General features: G+C 62.4%; 2 protein-coding genes across 3 annotated transcripts; one reads left to right on the top strand and one right to left on the bottom strand.

The window, feature by feature from the left end:
• The first annotated feature begins 781 nt into the window (after positions 1-781).
• On the top strand, positions 782-4,169 carry SENP8 (SUMO peptidase family member, NEDD8 specific). Its single transcript, XM_088538224.1, has 2 exons — positions 782-865; positions 3,498-4,169. The coding sequence occupies exon 2, from the start codon at positions 3,531-3,533 to the stop codon at positions 4,167-4,169; it is 639 nt and encodes a 212-aa protein (XP_088394350.1). The 5' UTR covers positions 782-865; positions 3,498-3,530.
• Positions 4,170-7,476: 3,307 nt separating this feature from the next.
• On the bottom strand, positions 7,477-15,229 carry GRAMD2A (GRAM domain containing 2A). Of its 2 annotated transcripts, XM_088538165.1 has the most exons (11): positions 15,123-15,229; positions 14,915-14,972; positions 13,521-13,593; positions 13,344-13,447; positions 12,359-12,457; positions 11,200-11,271; positions 10,237-10,299; positions 8,595-8,751; positions 8,159-8,261; positions 7,928-8,035; positions 7,477-7,518 (listed from the first exon to the last, which is right to left on the bottom strand). In XM_088538165.1, the coding sequence occupies exons 1-11, from the start codon at positions 15,227-15,229 to the stop codon at positions 7,515-7,517; spliced, it is 948 nt and encodes a 315-aa protein (XP_088394291.1). In that variant the 3' UTR covers positions 7,477-7,514. The 2 variants fall into 2 exon arrangements, with proteins under 2 accessions (XP_088394291.1, XP_088394293.1); XM_088538167.1 differs by lacking the exon at positions 7,477-7,518 and having other exon boundaries at positions 7,924-8,035.
• Between the last annotated feature and the right edge of the window lie 3,872 nt (positions 15,230-19,101).

Genomic DNA, 19,101 nt, shown 5'->3' with positions numbered 1-19,101 from the left:
ACCTGGGTGCCGGGGCGCGGCGCATCCCGCCGCCGCCGCCGCTGCCGAGGGACTCCGCGCCGCGTCGCGCCGCGCTGCGGGGGGAAGGGGCCGCTCGGGCTCCGTCGACCGCCGCCCTCGCGCGCTGCCCAGCGGCCGCGGATACGGATGCGGATGCGGACACGGACACGGACGCGGACACGCAGCCGTCCGGCCGAGCCCGCGCGCCGCCGCCAACGGGAGGGGCGGGGCGGGGCGGGGCAGGGGAGGCGCGCGCGCGCGCCGGCGCCCCGCCCCCTCCCCGGCGCCCCGCCCACTTCCAACCGCCCCCTACCCATAGCCCCGCCCCTTCTCTCCGCCCCGCCCCGAGGCACAGGGACCCGCCCCTTCCCACCGAGGCGCCTGCGCAGCAGAGCACAGCCCGCAAAGCCCCGCCCCGAAGTGGGAGGGGGCAGGGGAGGGGTCTCGTCACGACGCGCCGGCGCCGCCAGCTTTACGGCGGCGCGTGGCAACGGGCCGGTGAGCGGGCCGGGGCGCGCGTTCCGCGGCGGCGCGGCGTTGCCATGGCAGCCGCCCCCCGCCCCTAACGGCTCCGCGGGCCCTAACGGCTCCGCGCGGGGGGCGGGGAGCGCCCGCGTCCACCCCGCGGCTCCTGGGAGAAAACGGCGGGTTTTGGTGAAGCCTTTGTGAGGCCTCCCCTTCTGCGGCCCCCCGTATTTATTTAACGGAAATATATCGTTTTTTTGTGTGTGCGGAATTACAATGCTCCTTCTCTCCCCGCAGCGTTCCCGCCGGCGCGCGCGACGCCAGGCCCGCGGCTCGGAGCGGCGCGGCGGACGGCCCGGCGCGACCCTCGCCGCCAGCCCGCGCTCAATGCGCGTCCCGGGTCAGTACGTGGAAAACACCGCGGACGGGCCCCGCGCGCCCCTCGGCGTCCGTCCCGCCCGGGGATGTCCCGGGTCCGGCTCATCCTCGCCTTTGGCTGAAGGGTTTTTCTCCCGCACGTGCCAAAACTTCCCGCACCTCCTTTCCTGTGCAGCGCTCCTGGTGCTGTCCTTAGCGCGCGCTTATCTTAAGCACCTCGGAAAGGCACCAGAGCCTAGAAAATGGTTTTTGTTTTTTGAGGGGTTTTTTGGTTTTTTTTTTTTTTTGCTTTAATATGTGTAGCATGTGGTGAGTCACAGGGTCGAACTCGCAAGTGGTTTCACAAATACCAGATGGTAATAAAATTACAAGTGGGAGCTAGTGGCTGTTAAGCACTTGCTCTAACCGGGCTCCTTTCCTGATCGCAGGAAGCTGCCAAATGTCTCTCTTAAAAAAAAAAAAAATGTTTCTGCAGAGTGGAAAATTAACAGAATACAGGATGCCCGCTTCCTTCTACAGCCTTTAATTTTGTTTGGCCTTGACTAGAAAGCTGTTTGGTTTCCTCTGTGTGTCTATGGGAGAAGACGAAGCAGAAATAATGCAAAGAAGGAGAATCTGAGGTGTTGTATGTAACATTTTGTGGAGAAACCATTCGCCAATGACCCTGTAAACCCCCAAACAGGTCACTTCTAGGCTTGCAGGATCTATAGTTGGTTAAGCAGAGTTATAACTACACAGTTTACTAAGCTTCCAAGCAGCATCTGGGGGGGGGAAATTTTTGTTTTTCTGCCTTGCCCACTGCTCTCAACTTGGAAGCGGTTTAGTTGGGTGCATTAATAAAGGAAGCGTGGCCAAATACCATTGCATTTGGCTCGGTGTAAACAAAACCGGCTGCTCCCCTTGCTCTCGGCTGACTCTTGCTGCCTGGCATGCCCTGGATCTATCAGAGATACACAAATAGTTATTACTTTTTTTGGAGCAGGCGATAGTTTCCCTTGGCTCTTCCTTCCAACGTGTTCCACGTGCAGCATGGTTCATGCGTTCTCTTATTTACAAGTCACACACGTGGGGATCTTGCCAAGATTTATTAGATATCAACCTCTCTTAATTTATGCATACCTGGGCAGGAAGGACTTTTTTTTAATGATTTGTGTTGCAATAAGGAGCCCAAATGTGCCCCTTCCTAGTGTGTAAACAACCCAACACATGTGACTTTTTCCTCCCTATCACAGTGGGTAATTGGTGTCTTATTTATAATGAATCATGCTAAAGCCATCTCATCATTAGGAGTTTTCACATAGTGCTTGAAGAAATCTCAAGGTGTTTTCTTGCTGTGTTGGACACAAGTGAGGCAAAAATGGCCTCAAGTCACTTGAATTTGGCCTCGAACACATGGATGGGGAGAACCAGGTGGTAAAACCCACTTGAACTTCCAAAAGGTTTTTAAGGAAAAGGGAGCCTGGGGAAACAGTTGAATGAAAGAGCAGGGCTCCTGGTGGGTGAACATCACCCAGGGACCTCTACTGCTTGTGCTCGGGAGGACGGGGAGCAGCGAGGGGACATCTCCGGCTCATGACCATCTGCCCAAGGACTTTAAAAACAGGACTGAATGACTCAACGAGTGTCTGCTCTGAATTTCACCAGCCGTTTTCTTGTCAGGTGAACATAGGGAACATTTCTGTCTGCACATCTAAGGCTCCGGGGAAGTTCTCTGAAGCGAGGTGAGCTTGAGGGAGGCGTTGCACGTGTGTGTCCTGCCCTTCCCTTCTCGAGCAGGGATTCGGTTTTCTCTACCATCAAAGCCAGATTCTCCCTCTGACACAGAGATTAGTCTTCTAAATATCGCTGACATAGCCATAATAATAAACCTACTACAAGAGGTTAAAAACGTCCCCCCTTTTGGTTAAGGAAGTAAATAATCAATGTAACAAGCAGCTTTTGCGAGCAGAACTTTGGTGCATTAGAAGCTGAGCTGAACTTCATACATCTATTGTGAACTTTCCAGCTTTGGCTCTCCTTGAATTCTTGAAATCTCTACCAAGTGTGCAGTGAATTGGCCTAAAAGCTCCCTGGTGGGAACTGGCATGCTGGTGGTTTTGTTTTGCTTTGTCTCTGCACTGCTTTGCCTCCCGCGTTGCGGAGCAGCAGGTCTGTCTGCAGCATGTGCCTGGCACCGAGTTGTGGCCGTGTCTCCGTTACTTGCATGAGCGGGCCTGAAGACTTCTCTTACAGCCTTGAAAAAACTTCAGAAAACCAATGAGGCAAAGAATTACCACGACTTACATTGTACAGGTGAAACAGAAACACCAGCTCTCCAAGCTCACATAGGAGTTTTTGCTGTTCCCGAGCGACTGCTCGAATTCACCCACAGCACAGGTTAAAATTGTTACTCTAAAACATTTATCTAGGCAGCGTGTGCTGAGAAACGCGCAGCTCCTGGGCAGCAGGAGAGCTGCACTCGAGGGACCGAGCTGCGTATCTTAGTCCCATCAACAGGCAGATAGTTCAAATATTGGTCCCTCAATACAGGTCTGGGAAAGGCGGTCTTTTGTTCACCGCTTGCTAAGAAGGAACTTGATAAATTTGTAGCACTTCATCGCGTTGAAGGTGGGGTCTGATTGCATCACTTACCTTCTGCCCTTCCTGTGTTGCAGCCTTGGGAGTTCCCTGGCCCCAGTGTCCGCAGAATGGACCCCGTCGTGCTCAGTTACATGGACAGTTTGCTGAGACAGTCAGACGTGGCCTTGCTGGACCCACCGAACTGGCTCAATGATCACATCATTGGCTTTGCCTTCGAGTACTTTGCCTGTGACCAGTTCCAAGAGTTCTGTGACCAGGTGAGCTTTATAGGGCCCGAGGTGGCCCAGTTCATCAAATGTGCCACGAGCCAGGAGGAAGTGGCCGCGTTCCTGCAACCGCTAGACCTTGTCCACAAGAAGCTGCTGTTCCTGCCCATCAATGATAACTCCAACCAGACTGCCGGAGGCACCCACTGGAGCTTGCTGGTTTACTTCAGGGACAAAAAGTCCTTCGCCCATTACGATTCCCACAGCAAGAGCAACTCTGCCCACGCCAAGCAAGTGGCGAAGAAGCTGGAGGCTTTCTTGGGCAGAAAAGGGGGCAAAGTGACATTTGTGGAGGAGAAGGCGCCTGCCCAGCAGAACAGCTACGACTGCGGGATGTACGTGATCTGCAACACGGAGGCCCTGTGCCAGGGCTACTTCCGTGGCCGGCAGGAGCCTTTGCTGCAGCTCCTCACCCCGGGCTACATCACGCAGAAGCGAGCCGAGTGGAGGGCCCTGGTGGCCAAGCTCGCGGGGAGGTGAGCGGGGTGCCGTGCCCGAGGGAGCTGCCCACGCGCAGGGCTTTCCCCAAGCAGAATGTAACCCCCCAGCACGGCTGCACCCGCGAGCACTCTCCTCCTCTCAAAGCCTTAGTCCTCCAGAAATGCCTGGCCTTTGAACCCCAACTCTAGTCGCTCTCAATTAAATCTTCCTATCAAAGGTGATTTTTTTTTGCACTTCTTACTGGGGCAGAACGAGTTGCTAAAGACCCTTCTCCACCCCTGCCCAGCGGGCAACACACCCTGGCTCGAGGTGGCTGCAGTTTGCTGCCCTAAACCAGCTTTGGCAGCTGCCTTTAAAACTCAGCTCCAGATGGTTCTGATCTGCACCTCACAGTCTTTGTGAAACCAGGGTTGAGCAGCAAGGCGGCAGTCACAGCAGACAACCTGCTGCCGAGATATTTATAAAAAAAGAATCAAAAAGAAAAGCTATGATTAGTTAAAGAGTGGGGTAAAAGCCTCTTTTTTTTTTTCCCTCCTGTAGGTTTTTCCAGCATGAAAGTAGCTTTGCTTTCCCCACCCCTGCTTGCTCTTATTGCATACTAAAACCTGCCTCTGTGAGCCAGGGGAAGATTAATAGGGAGCAGAGAAAACACATCCAAGAAGGGAAGCTTAATTGAGATGGAAAGCGACATTCAGTCTTTGAAGTTTTCTTCATTACAATTTTAGGTCATCTCCCTTCTGTGGGCGGGGGGAGGCGTCCTCAAACTCTCCTTATTATTTGTGAGGACAGGAGGTGGGTGCCGTTTCCTCTAGCACAGAGCCAGACCTCATGGTCGCAGACAAAAAAACAAACCAAGGAGAACAAAGGAATGGGATTTAAAGTAAAAAAGCCAAAGAGCTGCTGCATCCTTGAAGCTCAAGGTGTTAGTCCTTAATGCTCTTGTCTGCTTCACGATTGGCCTCTTCCAAACACACTTTTCCTCCAGCGCTGGATTACGGCTGGGATCCAAGAGCTGATCCTCTTACCAAAAAGACAGGATTGGCAGCAGGGGAAAAAAAAAATCTAGCCATCCTTGCAGGGTAAGAAATAACCTGTAACTGCCCAGGACACAGAGCCAGTCGCTTAGGCCGCGTCCAGCAGAATAACCCCACCTGCAACTGGAGCAGCGAAACTTGTGTTAAAAATACTCCCTGCCTCTGGGCAAGGGTTATTTTTAACGTGGGTCTCTGGCGGCTCTCGTTTGCTGCCCAGCCCCACCAATGTTGGCACCAGCGCAGAGAGGAGGGCAGGCAGCAGGGCAGCGACATCCCGAGCTTTGCCTGGTGCTAAGGGAGAGGCGAGCGGCTGGTCCCTGCAGACACCTCCCAAACACGCAGGGAGCAGGGACGTGGGTCCCTGCCAGGCCCTGGCCTCGCTGCACGCAGCAGCCTCCACCGGCGGGAGCCTCCGGGAGCAGCGGAGCCCGCGCTGGGAAGCGGCCCCGCAGACCAAGCGAGCCCCGACACGAGCTCCATAGGAGCTCAGTGCGACAGGGGGAGGATGAACCTGCTGGATTAGTGTCTCAGACACATTTTTAGGGGTGGCTGTGGAGCCAAGCAGGACAGGCAGGAGGGCAGGTGGGAGCACTGGCTGGAGAGGGTGGGAAAAGACGCACGGGGAGAGAAAGGAAAGCGGGAGCATCTCAGGCCGCCAGCGCTCCTAGGGCTCGAGGACAAAGCCACGGCTGCAGACGAGGCAGATGCCACCCACGGGCCAGGTCCCCTTCCCGTGACCGAGGAAGGGCCGGGCAGCGAGGACAGAACGCGGGCGGGAGCCCCCTGTGCCGGCAGCAGCACCTGGAGAGCCGACACGGGGCTGGGCTGCCCGGCCAGCTCCACCACGACCCGGCGGGGTTCTGGTGTGGGGCCAGCCCAGCCCTGTCCCACTCAGCCGCGCACAGGGAGGAGGAGGAGGAGAAGGAGGAGGATGAAGGCTCAGCCTGTCCCACCAGGCCCGGGCAGCAGGACAGGGCGCTAAGCACCAGCCTCGCTCCAGGGCCGCATCCCACAGCCTTTGCTGCCATCTAGCGAGGCCTTCCCAGCTGCTTCCAGCCCTGTTTGCCAAAAGGCCGCGCTGGGAGGGCTCCAGTGCGGGCTCCAGGTGGGGACACCCCCAGCGCTGCCCCAAGCCCAAGGATTCCCCGGCAGCCGCAGGCGTGCTACAAAAACGGGCTTTTATTGGGGATGCGCCGCGGGCTTGGCCCGGCTGGCCCCGCGCCACCGGAACGGGCATGTGGGGCTGGGAAAGGACACGGCCTCCCCGTGCCCGGCTTTCGCCTCACGGAAAGGGCTGTGCGGGGCAGCAGCGGGAGGCACCGGGCAGGAGGGCAGGGGTGGCCCCGCTGCCCAGGGAGGCGGTTTGAGCAGCGCCCCTCACCCCGGCCCACACACACAGAGTGGCACCGTGTCCCTCAACGCCCCACAACGCGGTGCAGGGGGCCCACGCAGCCTCGCGCCCGTGGGACCGTCCCTGCCCCGGCGTGGGCCCAGGGAGGACGCTTGCTCCAGAGGGTCCTGAAGCGCTTGGCGAGAGGAGGCGCGTGCCGTGGCTCCAGGAAACAGCCTCACAGCTGGACACGGCGCCTCCCGGGCTCTAACACTGACATCCCCCAGGGCAGCCCCTTCCCGGCACGGGACACACACCCCGCTCCAGTGGCCAAGGGGAGCAGCTCACCACACAGGAGGGACCAGGCCTGGTGACAACTCCCTTAATACGGGAGCAGGGCCAGGGACAACAGGCCCAGGCCCCTGGCCTCCTTTAGGAGCTTCTCCGCTTGTTCACAGGGGCTCGCAGTCCAGCTTAAAGATCATCTTTTAACACAGAAAACTCAAGTTTGGGATAAAAAACAGTGACCGTTGTAGCAGCAAGTCCTACGGGCAGGCCCAAAGTCGGGCAGCAGCGCATCAGCGTCCCGGGAAAACAACGGGTTTCCAATGGCACGGGGAGTTGGCACCGGAGGCCGTCACCCACACGCGCAGTCCTGCTTGGGAGCGGGAGTCCACGGTGGTAGGAAGAGAGAGGGTATTTGGTCCCCAAGGGAAAGACAGGCCACGGGGAACAGTCGAGCCTGGAGTTACTGAGCGGAAGACATGGAACTCGCCTCCTTCCAGAGTGGGATGGGGCGCATGAGGGATGAGGACACCGAGGCCTGTAGGAAGTTTGCAACGGGAGCCAGCGGGTCCCACAGCTGGGAGGACGCAGGGCTCTGCCGAGGCTGAATGGAGAGAAGAGCCCCGACCCCTCGATGCGGGTGCTCCAAATACTGCAGCCACGTTCGCCGGGAGATCTGTACACAAAGTGCTTCTCTCTTGTCGTCTGTGCTGAGCCAGAGCTCTGGGGTAACAGTCACCTGCAACCAGAGGACAGGGTAAGACCGAGGCGAGCGCCCAGGGTGGCACCAGGGTCCCCTCGCAAGGGCTCAAAGGGTCACGGATGGCAGAACGCACCCTGGCCACGCAGCCCAAAGCTCCCCTCATCTGTGGGGTGTTCAGCAACACAACCAGTATCTACCATGTGGTGACTGTGCCCCAGGGACAGGCGCCAGGGATGCCAACAGGCTCGCCAAGCCAAGCCCAGGAATGTGGCTGTGCCGCAGGCACGAGCACAGAAGGACCATGCGCATGCGCCCGCACACAAGGACACGCGCACGCGGCAGGGAGGAGGCAGAGCCTGGGATCCTGGTTATTTAAGCCCTCCGCTATCCACACAGATTGTCCTCCTGTCCCCAGTCCCACTCCAGCAGCAGGGTCCCCCCTCACCTCCTGTGCCCGCGGGAGAGGTAGTCCCGGTTCAGAGAGCAGAGCTGCTGCTCCAGGCGGAAGATGCGAAACGCCAGGTACGAAGACGACACGACCAGGAGGCAGATCCTGCCACCAAGGGGACAAGCACAAGCGGTCAGAGGTGACGGCCGAGGCCAACTCTCCCCACAGGAGGGCTGGCCTGGCCAAGCTGCCCCGGGCGCCCCGTGGCCGCGGCCCCTCCGCACTCACAGCACGATGAAGATCTTCAGCAGTTGGTAGTCGGAGGGCCTCAGCTCCGCCACGCAGCTCTGCTCCCCCTCCAGCTCCTCCTCCTCCGTGTTTATTGCACTTTCTGCAACAGAACCCAGGGGCCGGCGAGTCAACACGGGGCCACGGCCACACGGGGTCGGCCAACGTTGCTGCTCCTGCTGTGCCCAGCGCGTAGTCACCCAGGGCTCGGACACCGCAGGGCTTCGGCTCCGCAGCTGGGTGCCGGCTGGACAGCCAGGAAGCCCCATCCCACCCCTGTCACTGTCACGGTCCCCTTGCCACAGAGCTCCCGTGCCCTGGCTCTGCTCATCCGCAAGGCTGAGCCCTGCGTCCTTCCCCGGGGAGCAGCGAGCACACATTTAAGATGGATTTTACCCCAAGAAGCACCGCGTTAGGGCAAGGCCACGGGTCTCACCTGAGACCAAGGGCTCCTCCGAGGTGAAGGAGCTCTCCTTGGCGCTGAGGCTGCTGCCGGAGGCCCGGTGGATGCACTGGTACTCGGCGTCCGGGAGCGACAGCGAGAGCGACGCGGGCGACACCTTCCTCCACTTGCCCTCGGGGACGATGACCTCCTGCGGGCAGCGCCCGGCTCAGCGGAGCCGCGTGTGCCCCCCGCAGCGCCCACGAGACGCAGCCGCGCCGTGTTTCCACAGCCAAGTTCTATATGCGCCCAGTGCAGCTCAGCCCTGGAAAACTGCTCCCAGCCCAAGTGGGGGCCTCTGCCAAGGGGCTGCTCTGGTTTAAACCCGACGGCTTGTCCCCTTCGTCCCCACCCCAGCGTGGGGCTGGCACTTGCAGCCACACAAATGCAGTCGAGCCAGGAGGGATGAGGCAGCTCAGACTCGTCACCTCCTGACCTGCTGCCACCCGCCCAGTTAGAAACCTCCCAAATGTCCCAACAGTCACAGGATGCTCTGGCACAAATGTCACCTGTGACTCCTCCTGCTGCCACCAGCCTTCATCTCTCTTACAGGCACATCCAGCTCCTCTCGCATGGAGCGGGACCAGTTCAGAGGCACAACGGGACGCTGCTCCATAAGGGACATTCCGCTTCCCACCTCCAGTACCCAGTGCCTGGAGTCACCAGCCCAGGAGGGGCGTCCCACTCGTCACCTTCTGCAGCCAGAGTGACACCCAGGGCCACGCGCTCCCTTCACCACCTGCAACCTCCTGGGCTTGGCTACAGCCATGAACATCGAAGGAGGGGGAGGGAGGCAGGACACAAGCACCCTGTGACAACTGTTGACACTGAGCCTACGGCACCAGCAAAGCCCCAGCAGCGGCCACGGGTAGAGGCCGCAGCCTGCAGGCCAGGGTGCAGAGGCGTCACACAGAGGGGACCTCCCCCAGCAAGAGGGGACCCTGCTGTCACCCTCTGACCACGCTGCTCCTCTGCTCTTACAAGGAGATGATCGCAGATGCAAAAACAAGAGGCTGCCAGGGCACCAGAACTTATTCCAACCTAGCCCTGGGACGCTCCAGGGCTCTCAGAGATGTCACCACGCGGCCACGACACGCTGCAGCGCTGACGCCACAGCCCAGCTGAGGAGCTGTTTTCCCACCCCGTTTTGCCCTCCTAGCTACCGCCCTTCCCCGTGGCAAAGCGCTTGCTGGTTAAGCTGTAAGCCCAGGGATGCTCAGACGCCACCTCTGATGCCACGGGGAGCAGAGCTACCAACGTGACACGTTTCCAACATGTTATCTACATTTGCAGCACCAGGAATGTTATCAGATGGGGAGAGCGCAGCCAGTCGGAGCCGGGAAGCAGCCTCCTGAACACAAGTTCTCCTTGCTCCGAGCAGCCACAGCAGCTGCCTCGCTCCACGGCTCATGCCCAGCAGGCGGCTCTTCCACATCACCCTCTTGACCCTTCCGCTACCGCTGCTGCTGCCAGGGCTCGCACGGTGCCCCCGAGCGCACGGGGAAGGCGTTGCGCCCGGGCCAGCCCGGGTGGACGTTGCCCTGCCCGCAGCGCCAGGGCTCAGCCCTTCGCCGAGCTCACCCGGGTCGCAGCTCCGCGGGCTCCTCCAGAGCTCCCTGGTTCAATCCCAACTCACCAGCGACACCGCGTCGGGCTCCTCCGTGAACTCCTTCAAGCTCAAGCTCTTCTTACTTGAAACCTGGAGGGCAGAAAGCAAGCAGAGGTTACCAGCACATGCTCTCCGGGCTTCTGCCCTCTTCCTGCCTAAGCCCTAATTACAAGACTTAATTTTCTGGCACAGCTGAGAAGTCTCATGTGTGGGGGAGTTAAACTGGATCCCGTGCAGCCACACATGGCCCGGTGCTAAGGAAGGCCTCAACGGAGCAATCTACAAACTGCTTCTTCACCAGCAAGGAAGTATTTGCCCTTTGAGAAGTGTTTGTGGGAGAGTTCCCAACCAGTTCTTTGGGCCGGCCATGGGTCACCCCAAACACCCCTCCACGTCCCAGTGCACCCGGGAAGCACCGGGAAGCAGGAGAATGGCACCCACGCTTGGGAGTGCTGCAAAGGCATCCAAAAGTGGTCCTGGCAATCCTCATCTCCAGCTCAAGGACTACGGGATTTCTTCTCCCCTTGGTCTTTTTTTATTATATAGATATATATATTTATTAAAAACAACAACAACAAAAATAAAAACTTTGTATCATTTTTCCCCAAACTTGAGAAGATGTGAGGAAAACCCAGCGACGCGCGTACTGGCAGAACGGGTATTGCTGCCGGATTAGAGGCGATCCGTACACACGCCCAGGGAGACGACAGAAACTCTGCTGGGCCCTGCCCAGCTCGCTGTGACCCAGAACACGTCACGGGGAGCTGGCAGCGTGGGACGCGGGGCTGCGGGCCCAGCTCTGCCCGAGCCGGGAACGACCGAGCGGAACAGCCCCGAGCTCGGGGCCGGAGCCACGGGCACCACGGGGGAGCCCGCGGGTCTCAAGCGATGCCGAGGGGCCTTGAAGGCCCGTGTGGGCAGTGTGTTTGATGGAAGGGGACCACACGTGGCCAAGCGGAGCTGCCGGTGCCCCGGTGGCACAGAGGGTACCTGGAGGTGGGTGCAGACTCTCCTCAGCACGTCGTACACGCTGTCCCGCGAGATCAGCGACACAAAAATGTACTGGGGAAGAGAGAGAAGTTGCCGTGAGAGGTTTTTTCCTGCTCGGTCCGTCCTGCCGCGCCGGAGGGGACGGGGCCCACGGGCTCGGCCTCGGGCAGGAAGGGGCACCAACCCGCGAGACGAGGACGATGCTGAGCGCGGCCACGGCAGCTCCGCTCCAAGGGCTGATGCGGCGGCAGCGCTTCTGCGCCCCGGGGCCTGCGCTGGGGACCCGTGTCCCCGGCCGGGGATAGGCAGGGACGTCCTGTCCTGAATCTCCTGCCTGTGCGGACCCACATCCCCCCGTCCTCCCTGCAGGCATCTCCCTGCTGACTTTCCCCGTTGCTATTTTTCGAAGCAGGCTAAAACCTGGACCAGATTTTTCGGGGCCACTTTTGCTTTAGCTGCTGTCCCCACGGGGCCACCAACGCTCAGCTCCGAGCAGGACAGCGCGGGGGGAACCCAAAGCGTCCAAGAGGCTCCAATTCGGGGCGAGGGGAGGCAGAAGCAGCTGCCCTGCTCAGCGGGTCTGTGCAATGAGCAAAGAGGCCGGAACAGCTGGGAGATCATTCTGATCACCCGAATCCTGTTTTCTGCTACCTCCTGCTGAAATCCCCTATGTTTAATCAGCTTCTGCCACCCTGCAAGGAGGGGACAACCAGCCGGGTGCTGCCTCGAGCTCCACTTCGTGGCTCACTCGCAGTGACGCGGCGCCCTTGGCAGGAGGGCAGTTGGAGAGCACCAAACAAGAGGACATCAACACCTTTCTGCAGGGAACAACCCACGTGTCAAGCAAAGCCCGTTAACCAAACTTCCTGCCGGGCCCCAAACCTCATCCCACCTTGGGTTTAAGGAGCTTAAAGGGTTTGCTGGAGCCTGGCAGGGGTTTGCAGGCTCTGCAGTCTCGCTGGGGTTTGCTCCGGCCAGAAACAAAAGCAAAGCTGCAGTGTTTGCCCTGGCCGGGTGCCCGCGCGGAGCTCCGCGTGCTTCCTGAGAAGCCTGCGGTCTCAGCCAGGGACGGGAATTTCTGCGTTCCCGGGCCCAAGGCACCGTGTTGGCACCGCAGGCAACTCCGAGGGCTTCTGCTGGGGACCCCGAGAGGCTTCACCTTCCTGCTGGCGTTGGTGGTGATGGCCAGCCCGTTGGGCAGCAGCCGGGCCGTCTTGTGCTTCTTGATGAGCTGAACGGAGACCACGGGGATCACGACCTGCAAGGAGGCAAAACACAGTCACGAGGCGCAGGGCCAAGCGGGACCGCTCGGCGCTTCCTGAGCCCGAGCACCTTTTCTCAGGGAACACAGGGATTTTAGGCACAGGAGCGTAATGGCCCTGCAAACATGGCAGCGAGGCAGGGATCCAGCATTTCCCAGGAACAGCTCTGCTTTCGCTAAAGGTCACAGTGCCCCTGCATTAATCTCGACTTGGGCTTCATTTCTACTTGGTCGAAACGGCGAGGACATGGGGAAATCTCCATCCAACACAAACCCAGCGGCTCCCCAACCCGTCAGGAGCTGCACAGCGAGCCCCTGCGAGCAGGGCCCTGGGGTAAAAGTAAGGCAGGGTGGAACTGACGGCAGCGCAACTTCTCGGAGCCCCAATTAGCTCTGGAGGCGACGTGCTGCACTTCCACCCGGTGTTTGTTTAAAGCTGCTGGTATAAATAATGCAGCTCTTCAGGAGGAATGACTTCCTTCAAAACGGGGCCAAGGAGCCCCGCCAGCCGCAACATGAGCTGGCAAAGGCCACGCTGCAAGCGGAGCAGAAAAGCCGAGATTTGACTCTCCAGAACCCCCCGAGCCCTTTGACCCTCCTCCAGACCGCGCTGCGGCTCGCGCGCGTTTCTGCATTGGGGAGTTTTGGAGCAAACCAACGTTTGCTGCCCCGAGGCGGCGCCCGCAGGTTGGCGGAGGGCGAGAGGCAGCAGCCGTCCCCTGGCACCGCGCACACCACATCTGGAGCTGTTGGTGGTGCCAGGGTGAGGGTAGGCAGGCTGCAGGGACAGCCTGGGGTTAGGGAGCACTTGGGATGGAGGCAACGGGCGCACGGGGAGAGCTGCTCCCGCGGGAGGCGAGCGCCGGGGCGCGGAGCCCGTTACCTTGATGTCCTTGCCGAAGAGGTTGGCGTAGAAGCAGAGCCAGTTGGGGGAGATGTAAAGCCTGCCCTGGATGAGGATGTCCCTCTGCAGCGCGCAGGAGCACACTGGAACACAGAGCAGCGTGAGGCAGCCCGCCGGGCTGCACCGCGCCACGCGCCCACCGCGCCACGCGCCCACCTTTCAGCACGCTCTCCTCCGTGGGGATGTCCTTGAAGAGCTTGTGGTACTGTGAGTTGTACTTGCTGGCGGCCTGGAACAGAGGCAGAGCCGGGTCACGGCGCGGCCCGGCCGCTGCCGAGAGCCCCGGGACCCCGCGGCGGCGACACCGTGCCCGGCATGGCAAGGTCCCTGCAGCCAGGGACAGCGGCAGCGCCCCAGAGCTGCCATGGGAGGGTCCCTCGTGCCAGGTCGCCCGAGCCCCCGGCAGGATTCGGCTTCCCAGCAGGAAGCAGTGATTCCGTCCGCGTCTCCCGGTGCGGGGCAGGGTGAGGGCACTTGCTTTGCGCCCCTCGCGCCGCGCCATCCGTCCCGCTCCTCCCGGCGCTGCCGCCGGCCCAGCACCTTGCACCTTGCCACGGCAGCTACACGATTCTAAATATAAGTTAAACACATGGAAGTAGTTCAACGCTCTGCGTTAAATCTCCGCGCTTAGACAGCCCCCCGGCAGCGTCTTAAATTAGGATCTCGCTTGAAAACATCAGGTCGGCCCTGCCGGGAACGTCCCTGGAAATGCAAGGGAAAAATCCAAGGGATCGGGGGCCTCGCGGGAGCAGAGGAGAACACAGGGCTCGGGGCAGCAAGGACAGTTTGCAGGAGAGCAACAAGGTCGCCCTGGCCCTGCGCAGAGGCGCTGGATGAGCCCTAAGAGGATCAGGGCTCAGCAGCAGCGCGGCTGGCTCCGCTCGACACCCCTTCGGCTCCGCGCGGAGCGTCCGCGGGAGCGGAGCTGCGGGCGGCTCTGCAGGGAGAGGTGAAACCCCGTGCGGCACCCAACCGAGGCCAAAGGCGGGTTCGGGTCCCAACGAGGCCGAGCTTCCTTCGGGAGGAGCAGAAACGCTGCGTCCAGGCCCTCGGAAGGGATGAGGAGCGAGCGGGGGCGGCCCCGCGCCAGGGCGCGGGCCAAGGCCGAGCCGGGCCGGGCTGCACCTCTCTGCGTGGGGCACAGGAATTCCTGCCTCGTCTCCCCGCTTCCCACCGCCAGCTCCAGCCAGCACAAGGAAACGGCGCTGTCGATGTCAGGGCCAAGGCTGCAGAGCCCCGGTGGCTCCAACTCTGGGCACAACCTTTTTTGGGTCCTATAACGAGTTTTCCTACTCCTGCACCTTTTCCAGTAGCCTCCCTCACATTAACTTCATCCCCTCCCGGGCGCCGGGACCCGAAGCAGCGCCAGCGGGACGAGATGGACCCCAATCCGCTCCGCGAGACGCTTGCGCGCAGGACAGGGAGACGCTTCCATGTCCGCAGGCACAGGAGCTGCCTGGGAACAAGCTGTGGCGGCAGCCAGGCCTGCAGGGACGCGGCTCCGGAAACCGCAGGGCAGCGGCACAGCGGGAGCGGCGCCAGGGACTCACCACTTCCCGGTGGCACTTCTTGATGTCCTCATCCTTCAGGGCTTCGTTCAGGTGGAGGCTGCAACAAGGAGCCGCGTGAACGGGGAGTTTCGCGGCCCTCGCCCGCTCCCCTTGCCACGAAGGGCGCTCAGGAAGGCGCCGGGGCGGGAGGTGCGCGCCGGGACACGGCGCATCCCGCTGCCGCTCCGGGCACACACGCGGGGCTCACCTGCCGTCCAGGGAGTCCAGGCTCCGCTCCCTGTGCGCCGCCTCCAGCTTGTCGGAGCGGCCGGGCATGGGCTCGGGGCTCTTCCGCGGCGCTGCCCTCTCATGCATCGGCCCGGCCTGCGGGACACGGCCCTTGGCTCGAGACAGTGGCACCGAGCCCCCGCCAAGACCTCGTGGCGCTGCTGCTCAAGGGCAGCCCCGCGGTAAATAAACAGAATGAACGAAAGTGGCAGGTCTGCGTTTTCTCCAGTCGCAGCACGGGGAACAAGGGGCTCTTGCCAGGGCAGGCAAGACACGAAGGCTCCGTCCGCGCTGGCTCCCGGCAGAGCTGCCGCTGGGGAAGAGCCGTGCCCAAACAAGCGCTCGCCCGGGGGGAGCCTCCACTCGCCACGCGGACGAGGAGCCCAGAGACCGCAGCCCAGCGCCGGGACAGGGCAGGACGGAGCCTCCCGCTGCGGTGCTGGGAGAATGGGAGCCCGGAGAGAGGGAAGAGCAGGACACCGCGAGCGACTGCCTGGGACGGCCCCAGCTCCGCTAAGGTGCTTCCTGCTCCCTGGAATCCTCTGGGACTCACCCGTCCTCTCCTACAGCCCCGGCTCCCTTCCCAGGCGAGGGCAGAACAGCCGGACGCCTTCCCGAAGAGCCTCCTCCGCTTCAACCTGCTATTTACTGCAGCGAGTTTTATCAGAGCCGCTTATCAGCCGCAGGCGGGAAGGACACGTGCTCCGCGGGGAAGGTTATCAGCTGGCAGGGCACGGAGGTGGTGCCGCGGCTCCGCTCCTGGCCTTGCTCCGCTCCGCATTCCCGGGAACGGGATGCAGCGAGAGGCGGGAGCCAAAGCGGAGCGCGGGCAGCGCAGGGAGCAGGAGCTCGTGCGTCACCTCCCAGCGCCGTCCTCTGCACACGGGAGAGGTGACAGATGGCTCCGTCCTGGGCTCGGAACGGAAGCGCAGAAAGGGAAAAAGGATAATCCCGACCGAGAAACTGGCACCGGCCAAATTAACGTGCTGGCTGCTTTTCCTCCAGGCCATGGGAGCGCAAGCATGGGACCTGCAGACCACAAAACACTTGGCAGCCGACCCGGAGCCCGAATCCCAGCGGGAGCAGCTCCCCTCACTCCGGCCGGCACCTGCCGGATCGCATCCGGCCACGGCACAGGCGCCGCTCGCAACTGCCGGGCTGCTGTTTCACAAGCGGCTGAGACATCCGGAGGGGGCTGGGGACAGACCCGCAGCACGAGCAGGAACAAAAGAGCCACCGGGGAGGCGGCAGCCGCAGCCCCGGCACCCGCGGGAGCGGGAACGCCGCTCCGCGGGCCAGGAAGAGCCCGGGAAACGCCGCGCATCCTGCCCTCAGACAGGCACAGGTCACCTGCAGCTCCCAAGTGCTGGGAAAGCTGCGGCTGCGACGCTCCTCCGAGACAAGGATGCTCGGGAAGAAGCCAGAGAAATAAACTGCTCCGCGAGGGTAGGCCAAATAAAACAAACGCTTGTGACAACCGTCACCGGCAACGCCGGGCTAGAAAAAATACAGGAAAAAAACAGCTCGCAATCCCTCTGGCCAGCGCCTGCCAAGGAAACGATTCCTCCCTGCAAAAGGCAGGGAAGGGGGACCTGGACGAGCTCCCCTTCCTCCATCCACAGGAGGCCCCGCTCGGGACCTTCCCAAAGCTGCTCCCGACCTGCTCCCTCCGGAGCGCAGCTGCCACCCGCTCCGGCCTCCCCCACATGACCCCTTAAATCCCTCCGCAGCCACACGGCTTAATCCGGGAAGGGGATTTAGCCCTCTCGGGCACTCCTGCTCCCAGGAGCAGAAGTTGCTGCCCTGGCCGGGTCTGTCCCCACAACCCGGGATTGGGGCTGATCCCGGTCACGGAGCCCGGCGCAGGCTGGTGGTGGGAGCCCGGGGTCCTCCCTGGCACCCCGTGTATCCCGCCCGGAGCAGCGGGAAGGGGGGCGGTTGGGGAAGGCGCTTTACGGAGCTGCCGAGATGCTCCTGCGATGGCGGCGCCGCCTGGGAGCAAAGGGACAACGTGAGGAGAAATCCAGCGTGTCTCCCACCCCACGTGCACCCTCTCCGACACGGAGCGGACCAAGAGGTTAACGACGGCGGCCGAAAAGCCCCGCGGAGCACCGGGGATCCGGGCGGGAAGCGCGGAGCCTGCAGGCTGCCCTTGCTCCCGGCTTCAAGGTCATTCCAGCTCCTTATTTGCGCCTGGGAATTAAGAGCCGCTCCTGGAGCAGGGCCACGGCTGAGGATGCGCGAGGGGAACGCGGCGCCGCCAGCGCCGCTGCCCCACAGGCGCCCAACCCGCCCGGCGGGGACGGGCGGCAGCGGGAGCTCCGGAGCGGCCCGGGATGCTCCGCAGGGACAAAACTCGGGGCTCTCTGGAGCGGAGCTCGGTGGCTGCTCCGACCCCGCGGAGCCCCGCGGCGGAGGCTGGGCCGCGGCCACGGCGGGAAGCGGCCGGCAACGGGGACGGCGCCGCTGCCCCCTCTGCTGCGAGGGAAACCCGGGAGCAGCCGGTGGGTTTCACCCAGGAGCGAAGATTGAAGGGGGAAAAAAGAAAAATGGAGAAAAAGAGACTTTTGCCTCCGAGCCGGGGAGTTCTGGGGTGCTGGGACGGGGCCTCGAGGCGGGCAGGGGGCGCCCCGGGGCCTCCCCGGCACCCCCCGGGCAAGGGCCGCGAGCGACCGCCCCCCGCGGCGGGAGCCTCTTCAGTGCCAGCCCCGGGCCGCCCACGGCCGCGCGGGACCCGACCGGCCCGGACCGGCCCGGACCGGACAGAACCGAACCGCCCCCTCCCCAGGCCCACAGCCGCCGCCGCCGCCGCACCCCGCCCACTCGCTCGCCCGCTCGCTCGCGCGTGGCGGCCCCCGCGGCGCCCCCGGCCCTACCTGCGCGCGGCCCCGCGCTGCCCGCCCGGCCCGGCGCGGCCCGGCGCCGCCAGGCCTCGCGCGCCCGGCCTCCCGGCGGCGCCACGGCGGCCGCCCATTGGCCGCGCGACGCCCCGCCCCGCGCCCGCCGCGCCCGCCCATTGGCAGCCCGTCTCCACGCCCCGCACTCGCCACCGTCGTCGATTGGCCGCCGTCCTCTTTCGACCCGCCCCTTTCGGGAAAAGGGCGGTGCTTTGCGAGCAGGGACTCACCCCTTAAAGGGGAGGGGTCTGCTCGGGAGGGACCCGCCCCTTAAAGGGGACGCAGCCCCGCGGCGGGCAGGGAGGGCAGGGGCAAAATGGAGCCACGGGCGCAGGACACGGCAGGGCCCAGGGCTCCTGCGTGGCCGCCGGAGCCCCGGCGCTTCAGCGGGGCTGAGGAAGGTGGCCCAGGGCCGGTGGCCAGTCCAGAGCCACCCCTCGCAGCGAGGTTGGGCTTGGAGAGCCCCAGCAGAGCCGGGGCCATGGCCCAAATCCCCTCCATCCTCCACCCGGCCCTGCCCGGCCACCCACCCTGCTGCATCACGAGCCACCCTCGTCCTAGCAGCGGACTCGGCCCCGCGGAGACAACCGCAGAGCTCCTGCGGTGCCTTGCACAGGAGGTGGCAGCAGTGGGACGCACCGGGCAGCACCGCGACACCCCAGCCACCCCCGAGGAAGCAGCAGGAGGCTGGTGGGTGCTTCAGCTTGTCTTTATTGACAACAGAGTTGTGCTCTACGACCCCAAACACCTGTTAGAGTGAACGGCTTGTCCGGATTTACAGCGAAGGAGAGGGAGCTCGGGGAGCGGGACTGAACTCACGGAGAGGGACGCGACGGGGCAGGAGGCACGTGGGAAGCTCGGGCCATGGAGGTGAAGCAGGCGCCGCGGCCAGCTGAACTGCTCACGGCGCTCAGCCCTGCGGAGCTGCAACCTGGCTTATCCTTGTTCCATCCCCACCCTGGCACCGCCTAAGTCTAACTGAGAACAGCTTTGAGGGCACCCAGGCCTGGGTTTAGCTGAGGTTTGGTCTTGCGGGAGGTTTCCATCTCCAATGTAACCGCT

This window comes from Tinamus guttatus, unplaced genomic scaffold (assembly GCF_059628265.1).
Source record: "Tinamus guttatus ecotype Peru unplaced genomic scaffold, ASM5962826v1 Tinamus_guttatus_pri_ptg000942l, whole genome shotgun sequence".
Classification (NCBI taxonomy): Eukaryota; Metazoa; Chordata; class Aves; order Tinamiformes; family Tinamidae; genus Tinamus; species Tinamus guttatus.
The sequence above is the reverse complement of the archived record's forward strand: the minus strand, read 5'-3'. Positions and strand labels throughout refer to the sequence as shown.